General features: G+C 42.7%; 1 protein-coding gene across 2 annotated transcripts in view; it reads left to right on the top strand.

Annotated features, from left to right (window-relative positions):
- TRMT1L (tRNA methyltransferase 1 like) overlaps window positions 1-19,428 on the top strand; it is a 97,731-nt gene that overhangs the window by 40,653 nt on the left and 37,650 nt on the right. For both annotated transcript variants that reach the window (XM_033959808.1, XM_033959809.1), the window contains 2 exons: window positions 5,084-5,163; window positions 5,780-6,026. In XM_033959808.1, coding sequence (XP_033815699.1) covers window positions 5,084-5,163; window positions 5,780-6,026 — 327 coding nt within the window. The remainder of the gene's footprint in view (window positions 1-5,083; window positions 5,164-5,779; window positions 6,027-19,428) is intronic.

A 19,428-nucleotide genomic window follows, 5' to 3' on the forward strand; every position in this document is an offset into this window, starting at 1 on the left:
TTTGTCTTATGCATATTCATTATAGGTATACTGAACACCAGACTGGATGATATGCGCCCAGGAGGGGTTTCAGAACCACTGGCCTGTAATGTTTGAACCCAAGTATAGATTATATAGAAGCTTCAAGAGCAATCAAAAAGCCACATACAGCGTAAACTTTGGTTTTAAAGTTTTGCTGTTTTCATTTGGGGGGGGGGGGTAATTCAGTATTCTAGGCACTAACATATATGTGTGTATTACTGTGTTCTACTTTAGAATACTTTTTCAAAACAGCACTAAATTTATAAAGAGTCTTTTGTGAGAGTATGATTCATTCAACTATTATCTTGAAAGTGTATGGTTCTCAACACCTTCAATGACCCCTCACTTCCAAAAGTATATACATAAACCCTCAGAAGTACCACCTAATACTCAAAAGTTTCATTGTATTAGGCTTTATGTACTACTTCCTCTCTGGATCTTACAATTCCTGTCAAATTTTAATTTATTTGCTTAAATGAATGTAGATGTTTTAGTACTTAGCTTATATTTGTGTCTTATTTTCAAGGATTATATTGCCAACATGTTTCACCCAAGGGGTATTCTCAAAGCTCATATCCCTAGTGATATAAAGAACACCATATTTACCATCACTAAAATATTATTCAAACTGTAAAAACACATCTGATTAATAGGTGACTACATTTTATAAATAGAATTATCACTTAACCTTATCCACATACCTTTATTCAGCTTACTGCCATTGTAACCGACCACTGAATGTTATTTCAAAATGGCTGCGGCGTCTTTCTAATTGCCTAAAGTACCCTCCCAGAACATCAGGCAGTGACGACATCAGGACGACACTATTGCTGAAGAAGGTTTTTTTTATTTTTAACAGATTGTTCATACTCACTATATTTTACTACCCCGATTTTAGACACCCCCCTCCCCGCCCGAATAAGAATCCTCATATCAAGGTGGCCCATTCCAACTCAAGATTTAAACCGGAAGGGATCACCATGTTAAGTTGGTAAATCCATCTTTGTTCCATAAAGTTACGTTTTTCTTCCCAATTTCCACCGTCTCTCCCTACTACAAGATGTTCAATAACTCTACATTGAATTTGTTCTACAGTATGATTTAATTGGATCCAATGTTGAACTAACGGGGCTAGGAGTGCCCCTGTACTGATGCGAGATTTATGTTCATTCAGCCGCACCTGTATTTATCGTTTGGTACGACCCACATATACCCAGTTGGTTTTACAGTTAGTATTCTCCCGAGCCTTAATGGTACGTTTTGTCTGGGGGTCCTGCCATTGGTGACCCTCAATGGTCTTATCGCACCATTGGCAGTGATGACATTTAGAGTGATTCCCAGCTATATTACTGGTGTTCTCATAGTGCTCCAAGATTTGACCTATAGTTCTCCCCTTTGTAAAAGCGAACATCGGGGGATCCTCAAAACCTCTCAAAGATTTCAAAATCGGCCAATGTTCTGTAATGAGAGAGATGACTGCCTTAGTTGTGTCTGAGTATGGTAATATGCAAATCAATCTCTCATCTTCCAACACAGATTGTCTTGAAGAGGATTTATCCTGGAGTAATAACTCCAGTTGTGCATAACGAGCTTGTAGGTATGCTTTCTGAATCGCCTTCTCCTGGTAGCCTCTTCGTCGAAACTGTTCCTTCATTTCCTCTGCAGCTATCTTGAATTCGCAAGTAGTGGAACAAATTCTCCGCACCCTCAGAAACTGGCAAATCGGGAGACTGTATTTAAGCTTATATGGGTGAAAACTAGAAAAATGTAGAAGGGTATAGAAGGGTACAGTTTTCTGTATAGGGTGGTCGGTCAATAGTTGATTTTCCTTCTTAGTAATCAGGATATCCAAAAATTCAATTTTTCTTAAGATGTAAGTAGCTGTGAATTGTAAATTGCAATTTCTGGTGTTCATCCATGTTATGAACCCTTCTAATTCTTGTTTTGTTCCATTTCATAGAAAGAAGATGTCGTCCATTAAGCGTCTCCATAAGCTGATGTGGGTCTGAAATTTAACGGAGGGGTAGATTTCTTGTTCCTCAAATTTGCCCACATAAAGGGTAGCCACTGAAGGGGCAAGGGTAGCCCCCATGGCAGCCTCCTGGGTTTGCTGATAGTATACCCCTTCTAAGGAAAAATCATTTTTGCAGATAACCCATTTCTCCTTTTTTGGGGTCTCCACAGTATCATCCCCTTCAGATGCTGCTCACCTGGATGAAACCAGTTCGCAGCAGTCTGTGCTGGTGGCTTCAGGGGGAGGCTCTCTACCAGAGCAAATCTTTTTCAGACACGGAGTGGTTTGCTCATGAAAGATGCCAGCCTGTCGGGCTGAGGTGCTCACTGCGGGGACCACTTCATTCAGGTTCAGTGAATTACCACATCAGGAGTGTCAGTCAATCGATCATCTGGAGCTTCAGGCTTTTTGGCTGATATTTTCTCACTGTGCTACCCACTCTGGCAGGAAAAGAGGTGTGTGTTCTCCTACAATGCCACGGTGATGGCATATATGAATTGTCGAGGGGACACTAGAAGCGTTCCTTTGAGATAGGCAGCTCATATACTGTTTGCTGGGCAGTATTACATCTGATGTCTCTCTCTGCAGTGCATGTGGCTGGAATCAAAACTGTACTGCTAGACTTCCTCATTCAACAAGTCCTGGACCTGGGAAAATGGTCCCTCTCACAAAGAGCATTCCATCTTATTGTGTAGCGTTGTGACCACCCATGGCTGGACTTGATGTCTTCATCCAGGACCTCATAAGTCAGGTGCTTCTTCATTCGAAGAACAGAATGTGGAAATTTAGGTCTGGCCGCCTTGGTTCTACCCTGGCCGGCTCATGACCTCTTTTCTGTGTTCCATCCATGGCCTCTTTTTGATTGATTCATCTGCTGGATAGCGTTGCATCCTGGCCTGGTGATCCTAGTGGCTCCAGATTGACCTCGTCTTCCGTGGTATGCAGATCTTGTACATCTTCAGCAGGACGATAAGAGAAAGCTCCCTCTTCTTCATTACCTTCTCAGTCAGGGTCCAATATCCATGGAGACTCCACAACGTTTTAGTCTTTCGGCATGGCTCTTGAGCTCTCAGCTTTGATGAAGCGTGATTATTCTGATGATGTCGTTTCGACATTTTTGAAGTCTAAGAAAACCTCTAATTTGGCCTCTTATGCCACAGCCTGGAAGGCTTTTCAACAGAGGTATGCCAAGGACCTGGTAGGACCCGAGCAGGCTCCCATTCCGGTGGTTCTGTCTTTTCTTCTAGCAGGTTTGGATATAGGTTTAGCTGTGGCCTCCCTTAAGGTTCAGGTAGCAGGCTTTTCATGCTTCCGAGTCCATAGGGGTTCCAGTTTTCTTACTGCTTATCCTGATGTGACCAGGTTTCTGAGAGGGGCACTTTGCTTGTGACCTCCCTTACATCTTTCTTTCCCTACATGGAATCTTAACCTTGTTCTGCAGGGCCTTGTGGAATCCCCATTCAAGCCACTGAAGGATGCTTCTCTTCTGGATCTGACGATAAAGTCTGTCTTTTTGGTCACCGTTGTCTCACCAAGATGTGTTTTGGAGCTTCAGGCTCTTTTGTGCAGTGAACTCTTTCTATAGATCACGAAAGTGGGGGTGGTTCTCCGTACAGTACCTTCTCCGTGCAATATCTTCTTTTCTATCGAAGGTGGTTTCCGATTTCCATATTACTTAGGAGGTTCATTTGCCTTTTCTTTCACTTCACGGGATCGGTGCGAAAGGATCAGATCTTCCGCAAATTGGACGTCAGGAGAGTCTTGCTCCACTATTTGGAGAAAACTAATGACTTTCAGCTGTCTGATCATCTCTTTGTCTTGATTAATCTGTCTTGGCCAGGTGGGCCAGCTTCTAAGTCCTCAATTGCCCATTGGCTTCATATGGCCATTTCTGCAACATAGGCAGCCACAGTAGGTAGCCACCAATTTCTTTTACAGCTCACTCGACTAGACATGTTGCTGCCTGATGGGCGGAGTCTTGAGCAATTCATCCAGATGAAATTTGCAGGGTGGCTACTAGGTCCTTTCTTTATGCCTTTACTTGGTTTTACTAAGTGGATGTGGCAGCTCACTTTGATGCCATTTTGAACCCTCAGTGTTGTGGACAAACTCTTCTGTCCCTCCTTAGACACTGCCATTGCTTTCATACATCACCTAGAGTAAGGGATCCAGAAGGGACGTAACAGAATGGAAAATTAGGTTTATACCTTCGATAATCTTCTTTCTGTTAGTCCTTGTAGGATTCCATACAATCCGCCCTCTCTGTGTAAATTCCGTTGTTTCGGAATCACCTACGTTTCTTTCTGCCTCAGTTATTCTTCTTACAGGCTTCAGGATCTTCCAGCAAGTTGACAGATCGTGGGGGGCAGTTTGCTCTTCTGTGAGTATGCATCTAGACCAGACATGGGCAACTCTGGTCCTTGAGGGCCGGAATCCATTCGGGTTTTCAGGATTTCACCAATGAATATGCATTGAAAGCAGTGCATGCAAATAGATCTCAAGCATATTCATTTGGGAAATCCTGAAATCCTGATTGGATTCCGGCCTTCGAGGACCGGAGTTGCCCATGTCTGATCTAGACAATGGCTATTTCATGTGGGTGCTAGTTGCACACAGCAGATTAGTTCTCCATTGTTCCTCAATGTCTTTTCTGTGTTGCATTTTGCCTGTTTATTACTTGTTCTTATATTTTGCAGAGCTGATCTTAACAGAAATTGTTTTTTGCTGTGGAGATTCCTCCATGCCCCCTTATTTGTAATGGATTGGTTCCGGTATGGTTGCTTAGCTTTGGGACTGAACTGTAGGGGGCTCTAACTCACTCTCTAAGTTAGAAGGAGCACATGCTCAGAAAAGTGTTTGGATTTCTATAACTCCTGGATTAAGGAAAGGGATTTAACACCTTGAGTATGGAATCCTACAGGGACTAACAGAAAGATTATTGAAGGTAAAAACCTAATCTTCCAATCCCTTTCCCTTTTTTCAGAGTAGGAAAGTATGCACTTATTCTCTGATAAAACAATTGTACATGATGTTTTTGTTGCCTTCCAGGCAGCTGATTTTCTGTACATTGGCTACCTTCATGAAAGAAAGAAACCTCATTGCATGCTTGGATGCCTTTGGAGGCACTGGTAAGGATGAATATTAAAAAAATTATTCAGTATGTTTATGTAAGACAAGAACCATTATGTCAAAGGTTGCTAACAATTTAATATATTGTATAATCAATGTACTTCAGAGATACTTATGTTCCAAAGGATTAACCAAATAATAACTTAGTATGCAATTTAGCATGGCGCTTTAAACATATGAAAAATATATATTCCTTATTGTTCCTCTAGAGCAGTCCAGACTCATGAGTTTACCTTCTACCAGCAGATGGAGACCGAGAACCAATGACATTGCCCTATTAAGTATCTTGTGTAGTCTCTCTATAGTCATTATTTCTCAGTTTCCAGCAGAAGACATCCAGTGTAGACTATAGCTGATCTAGTAGATAGTTGGTTCGGGGCAAATGGCTTTCACCTCTTGGGGGGAGCCAGGGGCACTGACCCGAGTATAAGATGAGACCCCCATTTTTGGGTCCCAAAATCTCATCTTATATTCAAGTATATACGGTATGTAGGAGTGTTGATTTCATAATTCATTGAACTTGCCCTGGGTGCAAAGAAATGTAGTTATGCCATTGATGTATACTCAGAAAGCTTGCCCAGTCTCATTTTATAATTTATTATTTACACTTTTCAGGTATAATGGGATTACAGTGGGCAAAGCACTTTGGGAGGGTTGTAAAAGTAACAATCAACGACTTGAATGAGAACTCTGTGGCTATGATCCAGGAAAATTGTTCTCTCAATAAAATCAAGGTGATGAAGCAAAAGGAAGAGCAAGAGGCTGCTGATGTCATAGAAAAAGGGGAAGAATTTATAAACATGGTTGAGGTGACAAATCTGGATGCCAATGTCTTAATGCATTTGCGTGCTTTTGATTTCATGTAAGTGGATGTTTTTTGTCTTATATATTAGATTGACTGTTAAGGCATGAACACAGAGAAATTGACAGGCACATTAGATAACCGTGTTCTTCTTAATGTGTTTTGAACTTAATACTCGTTTGTTTGTTTTTTCATCCCATGCGTATTTTGTTTCTGCTCTTTATAATTTAGAATCCTTTCGTAATGTCCTGGATAGTATTGCTTCTCCAACCAATGTTTGAACAACTGTCTAACTTGGCCCTTCTGTAGCTTGTGGACACCATTGCCATCGTCCATATTGTCTATATGATCCCAATATATTATCCTTATCAATTTTATCATTTCTATGTTTGAACAATTGTTCTGTTGTTTTCCCCCTCTTATATGCTATAGCCAGAATGTTGTTAAAAAGCTGATGTAATTGCATGATATGCAGATGTGTTTTCATAATTTGAAAAGGACAAAACAGAAGCTCATGTCTCTTGCTCCCTCATACCAAAGGATTTCTCTCTTCCTTCCCTCCCTCTGTTGTGTGTTTAAGTATTTCACTCCCTCTTCCTTCATTCCCTTAGTTCAGCATCTCTTTCCCTTCTCTCCCCTCCCCATGCAGGTCCAGCACCTCACTCCCGTCCCTTCAGCCTCCTCCTTTGGGTCCACCACCTTTCTCCCTTCTTTCCAGCTTCAGCAGCACACCCCTACATACATACACACATACAAATCCAGCGCTTCTCTCTTTTCCTTCCAGCAGCTTCAGCAGCACTCCCCATACACACACAGGTCCAGCACTTCTCTTCCCTCCAGCTCAAACCCCTCCATGGACCCAATGCTTCTCTGCCTTCTCTCCAACATCAGCAACAACCCCCTCACAAACACACAGGTCCAGTACCTCTCTCATTCCCCTCCAGCTTCAATCCCTCCATGAATCAAGTGGTTCTCTTTCTTCCCTCCAGCCCTCTCTACTGCAGGTTCAGCACCATCACTCCCTCCCACAAATCCAGCACTTTGTCTTCTTCTCCCTCCTCTACCTAAGGGGTATCTGTACCTTAATGCGTTTCAACAGCATCCCAACAGACCTGTTCCTGGGCTGTCCCTCTGTCAAGTTCCACCTTCTGATGCAACTTCCTGTTTTTGTAAAACAAGAAGTTGCATCAGAAAACAAGATTGGCAGAGGGAAGGCCCAGGAGCAGGCCTGTGGAGATTTGTAGTAGAGAGAAGGAGGAAGACACAGATGTAGACCGGGGCAAAAGTTTTACTCCCACATCTGTGGTAAATCTGATATTTTTTAATATTACCCTGGTTTACCGTGAGTTCCCATGTCATTCTAGTCTATAGTATAAAGCTTAATCTTCAGGCAGTGTCTTTCAACATAATCATGTTTCATTAAACTGCATCAGGATGGAGGTCCCTGCAAATAAACAAGAAATCCATGTCCGATCCCTTTAAAACTTTTTACATTAACCAGACACAAAAATTGATACAATTCATACTCAACAAAGATTTTTATATCATACCTGAAACTGTTCATGGAGACTCATATCTTGAGACTATTCTCTTCCATTCCAAAATGGCGGTGGCAATCTCCCAACCATTTAAACTAGATCAGCTGACCTTCATCCATCAATCATACCAAACAAGTGTCATCATTCAGTCTCTTCATTAAACTCCCTTGCTTAGCATATTTAATGTGAAAATCTAGCGTTGTTTTTTTGTGATAGTTCCCATTCACAGAATCTTGAAGAACAAGGAATGTGGGATATCCCTTCTCTGGATCTCTTATTAGTGAGAAAGTTATCTCTATGTATAGAATCCAAAGGGATCTGAGATTTGAGAAGCAGTACCTTCCATATTGTATGATGGTCAAATCAGCTCTCAAGAGTCAGTTCCAAGACTTATTCCTTGGTGCCCCTGAGAGGGAGTCTCAGACATTTTAGGAAGACATTGTTCTAGAATGCTATGCCCTCATTCCATATAGCATCCTATCAGCTCTTTTATGGGCATGTACAGAACTTGCAGAACATAATGTGTAGCGTTATTATTATTATTCAAGTTTATTAGGTTTTTATATACCGCCTATCAAGGTTATCTAAGCGGTTTTACAATCAGGTACTCAAGCATTTTCCTTATCTGTCCCGGTGGGCTCACAATCTATCTAACGTACCTGGGGCTATGGAGGACTGAGTGACTTGCCCAGGGTCACAAGGAGCAGCGCGGGGTTTGAACCCACAACCCCAGGGTGCTGAGGCTGTAGCTCCAACCACTGCGCCACACACTCCTAGAGATAAGGCTAAGTAAGGAGCTGTACTTGCTAGTATCCAGTGAAAGAATATGGAAAATGCATAGTCTAAGTAAATGATGATATTTTTGAAATGGCTTCAAGAGTTGATGCCACTGGGATTGGTGGGATCTCTCACTTTCATCCCAGATAAGCAGATGGCCCAAAAGTCCCAGCATCATTGCAGTCAAAACCAGTGATGTGGTTTTGATTGCTTCCTTGAGAACATAGCCTCAGTCCCCTTATCTATTCTGGAGAACCCACCTATAGGAAGAAGGCTACAATTTGGCAGGCAGATAGCTCCTTATAGCCTCAAACAGTGAGTCCTCAAAATTGTCTGGTTAGATTGCCATCTCCAGATTGCCTACAGAGAGCAACAAGGTTAAGCTCTTAGCATCAAATATTTAAAAGAAACTCTCTTCTCTCTAGGGGCTAATGCTATTGAACCCATTCCATTGTAGGAAAGAGGTCAGGGATTTTATTCAAAGTATTTTCTGGTTCCAAAAAATGGGATGTTTTCCTTTAATTATGTATGTTCTGTTGTTTTTAACTTTGCATAAAGTCTGATTTATAAATATTTCATAAATCTAAATGTGAGGATATTGCCCAGTTCTAAACATGAGGGCCCTAAACAAAAGTTCAGGATGGTTTTCTTAGACTCCCTCATTCCAATGCTCAATGTGACTTCCTTTTTTAAGGTTTGACACTTGTGCCAAAATATTTTTACTAAATTTAAGAAGTATCCAATTCTAGAAGGGAATAATTAGATATTTGCCCTCTTTCAAATGATATAGAGGTTTAAAAAAGGGAAATGCATTAATAAGGTCATTAGGTTCAATCTAGCCATTTATTTCTGCATGAATTTAAACAACTTTAAAAAAAAGATAAATATAGCTCATCCAGTCATACAAGAAATGGCTCTACTTTTTTGGCTTGTGAGCTACTTTTAAAATGACCAAGTCAAAATGATCTACTAACAATAAAATTTAAAAAACCCACAAAACACGCTATATGCAAAGAAAATGTTAATTATCATTTATATTCCGCAGGTTTTCAATCACTGGCTAACCACTGGTCAAGTTTACACTCACATGGTTCCACAAGTCTCCAGTATGAACTTAGCCTATCTGAACGTAATGTGTGATTCTCAGACACGGGTGCTGGAGGCAGGTGGTGCTTAGATGGCAACTCCAGCTGTGAAGAACTAAGCTGTGGGCAGATTTGCACAGTGTTTGTCCCATTTATGGTAATTCGGTTTTAGGATGTGCTGGAGAGAACTTCAACAGAAACTCTATAGTAACATAGTAGATGACGGCAGATAACGACCTGAATGGTCCATCCAGTCTGACCAACCTGATTCAATCTAAAAAAAAAATTTTCTTCTTCTTAGCTATTTCTGGGCAAGAATCCAAAGCTCTGCTCGGTACTGTGCTTATGTTCCAACTACTGAATTCTCTGTCAAAGCTCACTCCTGCCCATCTACACCCTCCCAGCCATTGACGCCCTCCCCAGCCCATCCTCAGCCAAACGGCCATATACAGACCGTGCAAGTCTGCCCAGTCTGTATTAGTTGGATATAATTTAATATTTGTCAATTTATTAGCGCCAATAAATAAGACTAACAAAGAATTATTTGTTTTTAAGTTACTGTATCCTGACTGTTTAGAAATAAATATGGAATGGTGGTTAGATTGTAAGCTCTTCTGAAACTATGGAATGGTGGTTAGATTGTAAGCTCTTCTGAAACTATGGAATGGTGGTTAGATTGTAAGCTCTCCGTCTATTAAATGTCAAAATGTACAGCAACAAATGTGTGTGAAAGATGCATATGCTAGGGGCAGTACGTATGAAGATCTATCTCATTTATTGTAAATATCTTTGAAGCCAGACTCTCCAGGTATGTTGAGAACTCGTGAACTAAAGGAATAAGCGTGAAATTTATGCAATTAAAATCCTTCATTTTCGTGAAATGCTTGGAGTCATTCATTAAATAAAATTACTTCCCGTATTCTTGTAACAAAATGCTCAATTTAGGATTGGTCCAAAGATATGGTTCTTAAGGCCTGTGTTTGAGCTTCATTTCTCCAGTCAATGAACATAACTGTAGGGTCATGAAATAGTTAACTGTTGTTTAAAATATTGCTCTGGCCTACATAGCTGAAGAAAGTTTACAATCTATTGATTTCATCTGCCTAAAATGTATGTCCCTGCCTTACCACATTGTAAGCTAAATAGATAAGAGTTTGAGCCATGATGTACCCTGCCCTTCTGTACATTTAACTGTAAGAGTTAGATAAGTGTCCTGCTAGTGACCTTAGAACCAATGAGTGTTAAGAAAAGTAACACGTGAATTCAGTTGTATAGCCAGAAAAATGAATCAATATCTCTGTCACTTCCTGGTTTCGGCACTTCTGAGTCAGCTTGGAGCTCAGGGGTCCAGCATGCATGCTGTGAATAAACTCTTGTACTTTCTTCACGCCTCTGACTTTGTGTGTCCAAGTGACCTTTCATAACTGCATCAGAAGCTATAGAAACTTGGAGATTAAGACCCCCTTTTATGAAGCCATGTTAGGCTTTTTTATCATGGCTTTATTAGCTCCAGTGCTCATAGAAAATCTGAGCGTCAGAGCTTTTAACGTCACGGCCAGCGAGAAGCCTAGCGCAGCTTAATAAAAGGGGAAGGCAGATAAAAGAATCAACTTTCCCCTCTTTTGTCTTCTATCTCTCTGCTTATTATGATTAATACATCTTTAATAATTTATTCTTTTATTAGTTTTATGTTGATTAATAGAGTAGGTTTTAACTTGTGAACTACTTAAATATGTATATGTGTAGTGGTATATTGAAATTATTATTTGGAAAAACAATGTGAACTGACTGATGTTTGAACGTCAAATGTTTTAAAACTAATCGTGTTTCTGGTGCAAAGGACATATGAGTCCTGACAATAGGTGATATGTCTCTATTTGCAAGCTGATTGCAGAAGGATGAAATTTACATTCTTTATCTTCACCTCTTTCTCCAGTGCTGTAGAGCCCCCTTCAGTTTTTTCCTTCTGCAAACAAGTTGAGAAGGTGTGATTTTGAGCTGCTCTGATATTCTTTTATTATTTTCAGGTTTTTAAAAAAAATTTTATCACGAGTTCAAGGCTTTTCGGTGCTGGGGCAGCTCTACCTTGGAGAAGACAGACTCTGGGTCAGATGTCTGCAGCTGGCAAGGCAACCTTCAAGGTTTCTGTCTGGCCGGTCTGCACTAATCTAATCTAAATCTTTGATTTATATACCGTGTCATCTCCCCAAAAGGAGCTCAGCTCGGTTCTCATAAAAATCGATAATTGAAGTGAAAGTAGTTAGATTATATCTTGTGGAGCTTGGGGTTTGTTCCCCTTGAAGCTAGCTTGTAGGGATGCCATTCTGAAACAGGGCGAGATCAGCACACTGATTTCTCCGCCCCTGTGTAAGAATTATGAATTATTCCTCATTCCCTCTTGCCACTAGCCATTCTAACAGGGAAAATGTTAGCACCTTGTGACAGAATACTGAATCATTCCCTCTCTCCCCCTTATCTGTCACACATTAACCCTTATCTAAGCTGTCCTTATTTGGAAAGGACATCAGCTGACAGGCATTGCATTGCATTGCATTGCATATGTGCAAAGACTCAGGTTCTGTCCACGTGTTAATCAGGCCCCTGCCTAAGTGTTGAGTTGGAGGGTGATCACGAGGTAAAGCACGAGGCAAAGGGCAGATGATCACGATGTAAAAGCATGTTTCCACCAATGTAAAAGCATGTACCTTTGTATCCACCTATCATTAGATGTGTATACGAGGGAGGAACTATGATGTCATTAGCTTAGAAGCATAATAAAAGGGACTCGGAGCTAGCCATTGGCAGCGCCTCCATCCCGACTCTTAGACTGCGTGTGTGTTTACTGTGTTCCATTCCTACACTAACTAATATCCTAATTTATTAGGTGCCTGAGTGCAGGCTGTTTGGTCGCTGTTTCAGTCCACCAGGACTTAAAGAATGCCGGCTGTTTAAATTTTTCCCCTTGCTCGCACGTGAATCTATGAGGGTTGAGGTTTTTGTCGGGCTTAGAGCTCACTGGCAGACCAAAGATCCCAACGCGTGGTCTGGTATGCTGAGTAAGTGGCAGCATCTTCTCTATTTCCAGTTTCTGTGAGAGCTATAGCAGGCTAGCACAGACAGAGTGCTGACTTTTGTAGTCTATGGGAAAATTGGGGAAGATGGTTTTGAATTTGCTGTTTTTAAAGGTTTCTTGGGCCGTAGCAAGGGTCCCTCACCTCCATAAACCTCTTCGCAGAATTTTTTGAGCCTTTAGGAGAGGGTCCCTCAGGCTGCTTTTACTGCAACCATGCTGCCCGTAGCCATCTTAGATTTTTCTGATTTTGAATAAAAGTCTCCCTCTGGCTCAAAAAACCCTCAATTTGAATTAAAAACAATTGGCTTGGATGGATTCCTCCAGTGGAGATACCCCTATATTATGCCAGATTTGTGATGGATGGCCAACTGAACAGAGGCTGTTTGCTGCATATCTCTGGGCACCTAAGAAAGAGGCGGAAGCCTCAGGTTTAGTTCCCCTCTGCACCCTTAAGACTGGGGATCACAGAGAACACCTTGTCCAGGGAAGAGAACCTCTCTGGAGCCTTGAAATGGAGCTTGGGTGAAGTACAGGTGTGTGGATGCTGTGGAGCCCAGGAAATAGCAAAGTGAGGTCCAGAAAGGCACCTCAGGAGTCCCTAGTCAGGGATTTACCTTGGATCTTGTCAGTTTATTGTTAAAAGCTTATTTAAATTGTTGGGAGTCTTCCTCAGCTGTTGAGGGAGCAATGCTGTCTATGTAAGGGAACATGTCTCATCCAAGTGTACAAGCTTCAGCAGAAATTCCTGAGCAGGAGCCAGAAGAACAATCTTAGAGTGATTAGAAGGACTGGATATTGGATTCTCTGCCTTTACTGTCCAAGAGTGAATAGTCCCTTCTTGGGGGTTCTGAGTCACAAACAGACATTGTAGACCAGGAGATTGTGTATAGATCCATGGTGAGGCCCCACCTGGAATACTGTGTGCAATTCTGGAGGCCACATTACCGTAAGGATGTGCTGAGACTGGAGTCGGTCCAGAGAATGGCCACCCGGATGGTCTCGGGACTCAAGGATCTCCCGTACGAGGAACGGCTGGATAAGTTGCAGCTGTACTCACTTGAGGAACGCAGAGAGAGGGGTGACATGATCGAGACATTCAAGTATCTCACGGGCCGCATTGAGGTGGAAGAAGATATCTTCTTTTCAAGGGTCCCGCAGCAACAAGGGGGCATCCGTGGAAAATCAGGGGCGGGAAACTGCACGGGGACACCAGGAAATTCTTTTTCACTGAAAGGGTAGTTGATCGCTGGAATAGTCTTCCACTTCAGGTTATTGAGGCCAGCAGCGTGCCTGATTTTAAGGCCAAATGGGATAGACACGTGGGATCTATTCACAGAGAAAGGTAAGGGAGGGTCATTGGGGTGGGCAGACTAGATGGGCCGTGGCCCTTATCTGCCGTCTATTTCTATGTTTCTATGTTTCCCTTGAGCAAGGGGAAGACCCGACAATACACCGCCTATTTAAGGCAACGGTGTTGCTGGAGCTTATGCCAGAGTTGCTGTGGGAGTTAATCTTGGAGACTCCGCAGACTGTGGCAGTGCAGTGCTAGATTATAAGTGCTTCCCAGACGCAGACTTCATTTTTCCATCGCACCTGGATCTTAATGTCTTAATTACGGAGCATCGTGAGGTCCTGGAGGGCTCCTTAAGGGGAGCTAAGACGATAACAAGTCTGTATCCAGCCTAATGTGGACTCACTGGTAGCTCAGGTTACCAAACGGACTTTGCTCCCTAATAAAGGGATGTAGTCTTGAAAGATGTGCAGGATCTCAGAGTAGATGTAGTACTTGGATATTAGTTTGAAGCCTTAGCCTTGGGATTTAAGGCAGCCCCGTGGCCTCTTTTAATGCACGTGCAAGTCATACCAGAGTCCATCATGCCACAGGCATGGACAATGAGGTATGCCTGCGACAAGTCATGGAAGGAGTTGACTATTTGGCGGATGCCCTATGTGACATAATTAGTGTCCCGAGTAAAGTCTCAACTTACTCTATCTCTGCCCGCAAAATGTTTTGAATCAGACAGTGGTCTGGCGATTCAGCCTCTAAAGCCACCTTAAGCAGACTCCCCTTTAAGGGTCAGATTTTTGAGGGAAAAGATTTGGATGATCTTATGTGGTTAATCGTCATACTAAGTCACTTCGAGACAGTAGACATCGGAATAATTTTTGTGGCTCCAGGCGCTTTTGTCAGTACTCCGGAGGACTCTCCATCCAAAGAGCAGTGTACGATACCCAGGCCTCCGGACCACACTCTGCCAAAGTCTCCAAGAAGTCCCAATGAAGCCTGGACTGTAGCTGAACTCCCACTGATAGGAAGAAGGCTAATGAAGTTATGGGAGGCGTGGGTGATTATCAGCTCAGACCGCTGGGTTCTGGACATAATCCAAGATGGATACTAACTCAAATTCAGCTACCCCTTGGTGGATCATTTCATGGATTCATCGACCGAACAACCAGAAAAAGTGATCATACTCCGAGCAACAGTAGACAGGCTGCTAGCCATTCGAGCCATAGAACTCATGCTGCCCACAGAATTTGGCTTGGGAAGATATTCTATATACTTTATAGTGACCAAAAAAAGAAAGACTCAGAGGAACAAAGACCGATCCTGGATCTAAAGTTGGTCAGTGTGGCCTTGAAGGTGCCGCACTTCTGAATGGAGACTATTCGGTCAGTCATGCAGCGGTTGCTATAGGGGAGTTTCTGGCATCCTTAGATTTAACATATTCCAGTTTATCCAGCTAACAGGAGATTCTTGATATTCCATTTGCTGGGGAAACACTTCCAGTTCTCCACCCTTCTATTCGGGCTTACAACTGCGCTGCACACCTTCATCAAGGTAATGGTTGTGGTGGTACATCTTCGAAAGAAAGGAATTCAAGTGCATCCCTATGCTTGGACGATTGCCTGATCAGGGCACCATCCAAATTAGAAGGCGAAAGTGCAGTGACTTAGGTGGTTCAGCTGTTGCAGGACCTGGGTTGGATCATCATCAGCATCCGCAAGAGACACTTAGATCAACAATTGGAGTACTTGGGAATATGCTTCAACACAGTGGAGGGCTGGGTCTTTCTTCCTGAGCCATACAAACGGAAGCTTGTGAAACAGATCTCGGACTTCTTGACAATGCAACTATGGTGTAAAAAGTTCTATAATGTCTAAGTCTGACAAATTGTGGAACACAGCCACCGGAATATAAAGAGAATGATAATATAAATTATTTAAATCAAAATAATCTTAAAATTTGTGTGTGTAGATTAGCTAGTCAAGCAAAAATTAGTTAGTCAGTTTTGGATAGAACTCCTTCATCAGGAACCTCCAATAATTATAAGCTTGAAACCATATTAGCAGTAAATGCTTTGGCTGTGTCTGGGTTCTCGACACATTTGCTGCTAATATGGTTTCAAGCTTATAATTATTGGAGGTTCCTGATGAAGGAGTTCTGTCCGAAACTGAAGCTCAGTTGAACCATTAGCCCCTTTGGGGCACTTTTCCAGCAGCACAGCATTCTACATTTTGGGCTTTTTTGGCCTTTAGTGCTTCCAGGGTATTAATGTCTTCGGACTCCTGATGGAGATAAGTAGTCCTGTTTTTTCTTTTTGATTTCAGGGCTGTGCAGTATGTTGTCTCACAAATTGTAGTAATTCAGCATTGTGAATATATGATTTGTGATTATTATTTTGAGTGTTATTGCACATTTTCTTCATTAGATTTGTATCACACAAGGAAGCATCTATGATGGTGTGATGTACTGGGCTGTTGCCCTTACATGGGTGGTAGTATTGAATGTTAAAATCGTTTGCTTGACTAACTAATCCACACTGAGGTCTTCCTGCACACAAAAAATTTTAAATATATTTTGATTTAACTAATTTATATTATCATTCTCTTTATATTCCGGTGGCTGTGTTCCACAATTTGTCAGACTTAGACATTATAGAACTTTTTTCTAAAGGTGGATCTGTGATAATTCGAGTTCTTTTCAACTCTGATAGCAACTATTTCGTGACACTATCTCCAGATACTAAGTTCCTTGATAGTGGTGACCATAGAAGTAATCCTGTGGGCAAGAGCTCATATGCGGCCCCTCCAGCAAGTTTTGTTGTCCCACTGGTTCCCATAGACGAATCCACTCCAGAAGCCATTGGAATGGAAGGTAAAGGCTCTGCGGAGCTTATGATAGTGGCTGAAACCGGAGCCTCTGGCAAGAGGTGTGTTAAGGCCTGGAGGTTATTTTCACTTGGGTGATTTTGATGATCAATACCAGTCTCTAAGGCTGGGGAGGACATTGTCATGGGCATGTAGTCCAAGGCCGATGGACTCTTTTGCAGAAGAAGTGGAGCTGCAAGTCATTCGGCTCACCTTGCAAACTCTGGAGAAACACCTGAAAGGCAAAGCGGTCAGAGTGTTCTCAGACAATGGCAGTGGCTTATGTCAATTGACCAGAAGTGCTCCACTGAGCCAGGAAGCTAAGCTGCTGTTCACTTGGGCAGAGATCCATCTACAAGCGATAGCAATGGTGCATGTAGTGGGGGTAGACAATGTGCAAGCCATCTAATTCAGCAGAAAAACCTGAGACCCGGGGGAGTAGTCAGTGTCCCAGAGGGCATTTAACTACATAGTCCAATGCTGGGAACCCCCAATGATCAACCTTATGGTGTCATCAAACAAGAAAGTGCCTTGATTTTTCAGCAAAAGAGCTGAACTAGAAAATGAAGATTTAGATGCTGTGATCCAACATTAGCCAACACAAAGTCTGCTGTATATATTTTCCTCATAGTCCATGATAGGCTGAGTCATCCATTATATAATGACCCATGCCGGATGGATGATTCTAGTGGCTCCAGGTTTCCTGTGTCAACTATGGTACAGTGATTTGGTGCACCTGCAAAGAGAGAAAAGTCTCCGGCTACCGGTGCACACAGATCTCTTGTCTCAGAGTCCAGTTCCCTTAGAGAATCCGGAACACTGTAGTCTTATGGCATGGCTCATGAGCGTGCAACCTTAATGTGGAAAGGCTATTTGGAGGTGGTTATTGCTACCCTCCTTAGAGCAAAGAAACCAGCAACAGTTGCTGTTTATGCTAAGGCCTGGAGGTTTCAACAGTGGTGCATGAATGATCAGGTAGATCAGGGGTGCCCACACTTTTTGGGCTTGCGAGCTACTTTTAAAATGACCAAGTCAATAGGGGAAAACACCCTCCAAGGATTCAAGACAAAGTTAGACAAGTTTCTGCTGAACAGGAACGTGCGCTGGTGGGACTAGTCTCAGTTAGGGTGCTGGTCTTGGACCAGAGGGCCGCCGCGTGAGCGGACTGCTGGGCATGATGGACCACTGGTCTGACTCAGCAGGGGCAATTCTTATGTTCTTATCTACCAACAATAAAATTTAAAAAACACAAAGCACACTGTACGCAGAGAAAATGTTAATTATCATTTATATTCCAGGGGTTTTTCAAAGAGGTCAAGATAGATGACTTTATGCAATGTCACCTCAGTAACAACTATACAAAAATAAACAAATATACCTCCTCCCTTTTTACTAAACCGCAATAGCGTTTTTTAGCACAGGAAGCTGCGCTTAATGCCCTGCGCTGCTCTCAACGCTCATAGGCTCCCTGTGCTAAAAACCGCTATTGCGGTTTAGTGAAAGGGGACCATAGTGCTAAATATAGACAGCAGTTATAAATTCTCAAAATGGACATATTTTGATCACTAAATTGAAAATAAAATCATTTTTCCTACCTTTGTTTGGTGATTTCATGAATCTCTGGTTGCACTTTCTTCCGACTGTGTATCCAGTATTTCTTCCCTTCTTTCAGCCTCCTGTATGCTTCCTCTCCTCCAGACCTCATTCCCTACCCAAACTTTTTCTTCCTCTCTCCTTACCCCTTCTTTCTTTCTGTCTCCCTGCCCCCTCTCTTTCTGTCTGTCTCCTTCTCTCCATGCCCCCTTTCTTTCTGTCTCCCTGTCCCCCCTTCCTTTCTTTCTGTTTCCCTTCTTTCTTTCTGTCTTCCTGTCTGCCCCCTTTCTTTCTTTGTCTTTCTTTCTCCCTGCCCTCCCCCAAGCCATGGAGGAACAGGCCCCCAAGCCACCGCGTCCTAAGCTCTTCCTGCTTTCTGATGTGGTAAACGGGACGCAGAAGTGCCAGGCCAACCAACTTTCCGCCCCAGGGTCAATTCTGATGTCGGAGAGGAAGTTCTGGGCCAGCCGGGCAGCAACTGGCTGGCCCTGAACTTCCTCTCTAACGTCAGAATTGACGAAGGGGAGAAGGTTGGTCAGCCCAGCGTTTCTGTGTCCTGTTTACCGCGTCGGGAAGCAGGTAGAATGCAAAGCCTACACGAGTCTATCACGGAGCCTTGGATGGGCTCTGCAATCGACTCGCGTTGCCTTTGCGATCAACCTTTTGGGCACCCCTGAGGTAGATCCTTGGAGAGCTCCTGTGTCAGTTGTTTTAGCTTTTTTCAGGCCGGCCTAGAAAAGTGACTTGCAGTAGGATCTCTTAAAGTGCAACTTGTGGGTATCTTGTGTTACAGAGCCCAAGTGAAAAAGAATTCTTTGACCTCACATCCGGATATCGTCAGATTTTTTTAAGGGGGAGCTCAGGTTCATACCTGGTAAGACAGCCATTTCCCACTTGGAACCTTAATATTGTCCTGAGTGGCCTCAGCAATGCACATTTTGAACCTTTGTAAGAGGCATCCCTACTGAATCTAACAGTGAAGAACATAATATAAGAACATAAGAACTGCCATCTCCGGATCAGACCCATGGTCCATCGAGTCCGGCGATCCGCACACGCGGAGGCCCAGTCAGGTATACACCTGCTGTAGTTTTAGTCACCCATAGCCATAGTCTCAGCGAGGAAAATCTCAAAGATGCAGACATTTTATGCAGGGAACCATTCCTTAGGTTTATAGAAGTGGGAGTTTCTCTCCATACAGTCCCTTTGTTTTTGCTGAAAGTGGTGTCATCTTTCTATGTCAATCA

This window comes from Geotrypetes seraphini, chromosome 10 (genome assembly GCF_902459505.1).
Source record: "Geotrypetes seraphini chromosome 10, aGeoSer1.1, whole genome shotgun sequence".
NCBI classification, from domain to species: Eukaryota; Metazoa; Chordata; class Amphibia; order Gymnophiona; family Dermophiidae; genus Geotrypetes; species Geotrypetes seraphini.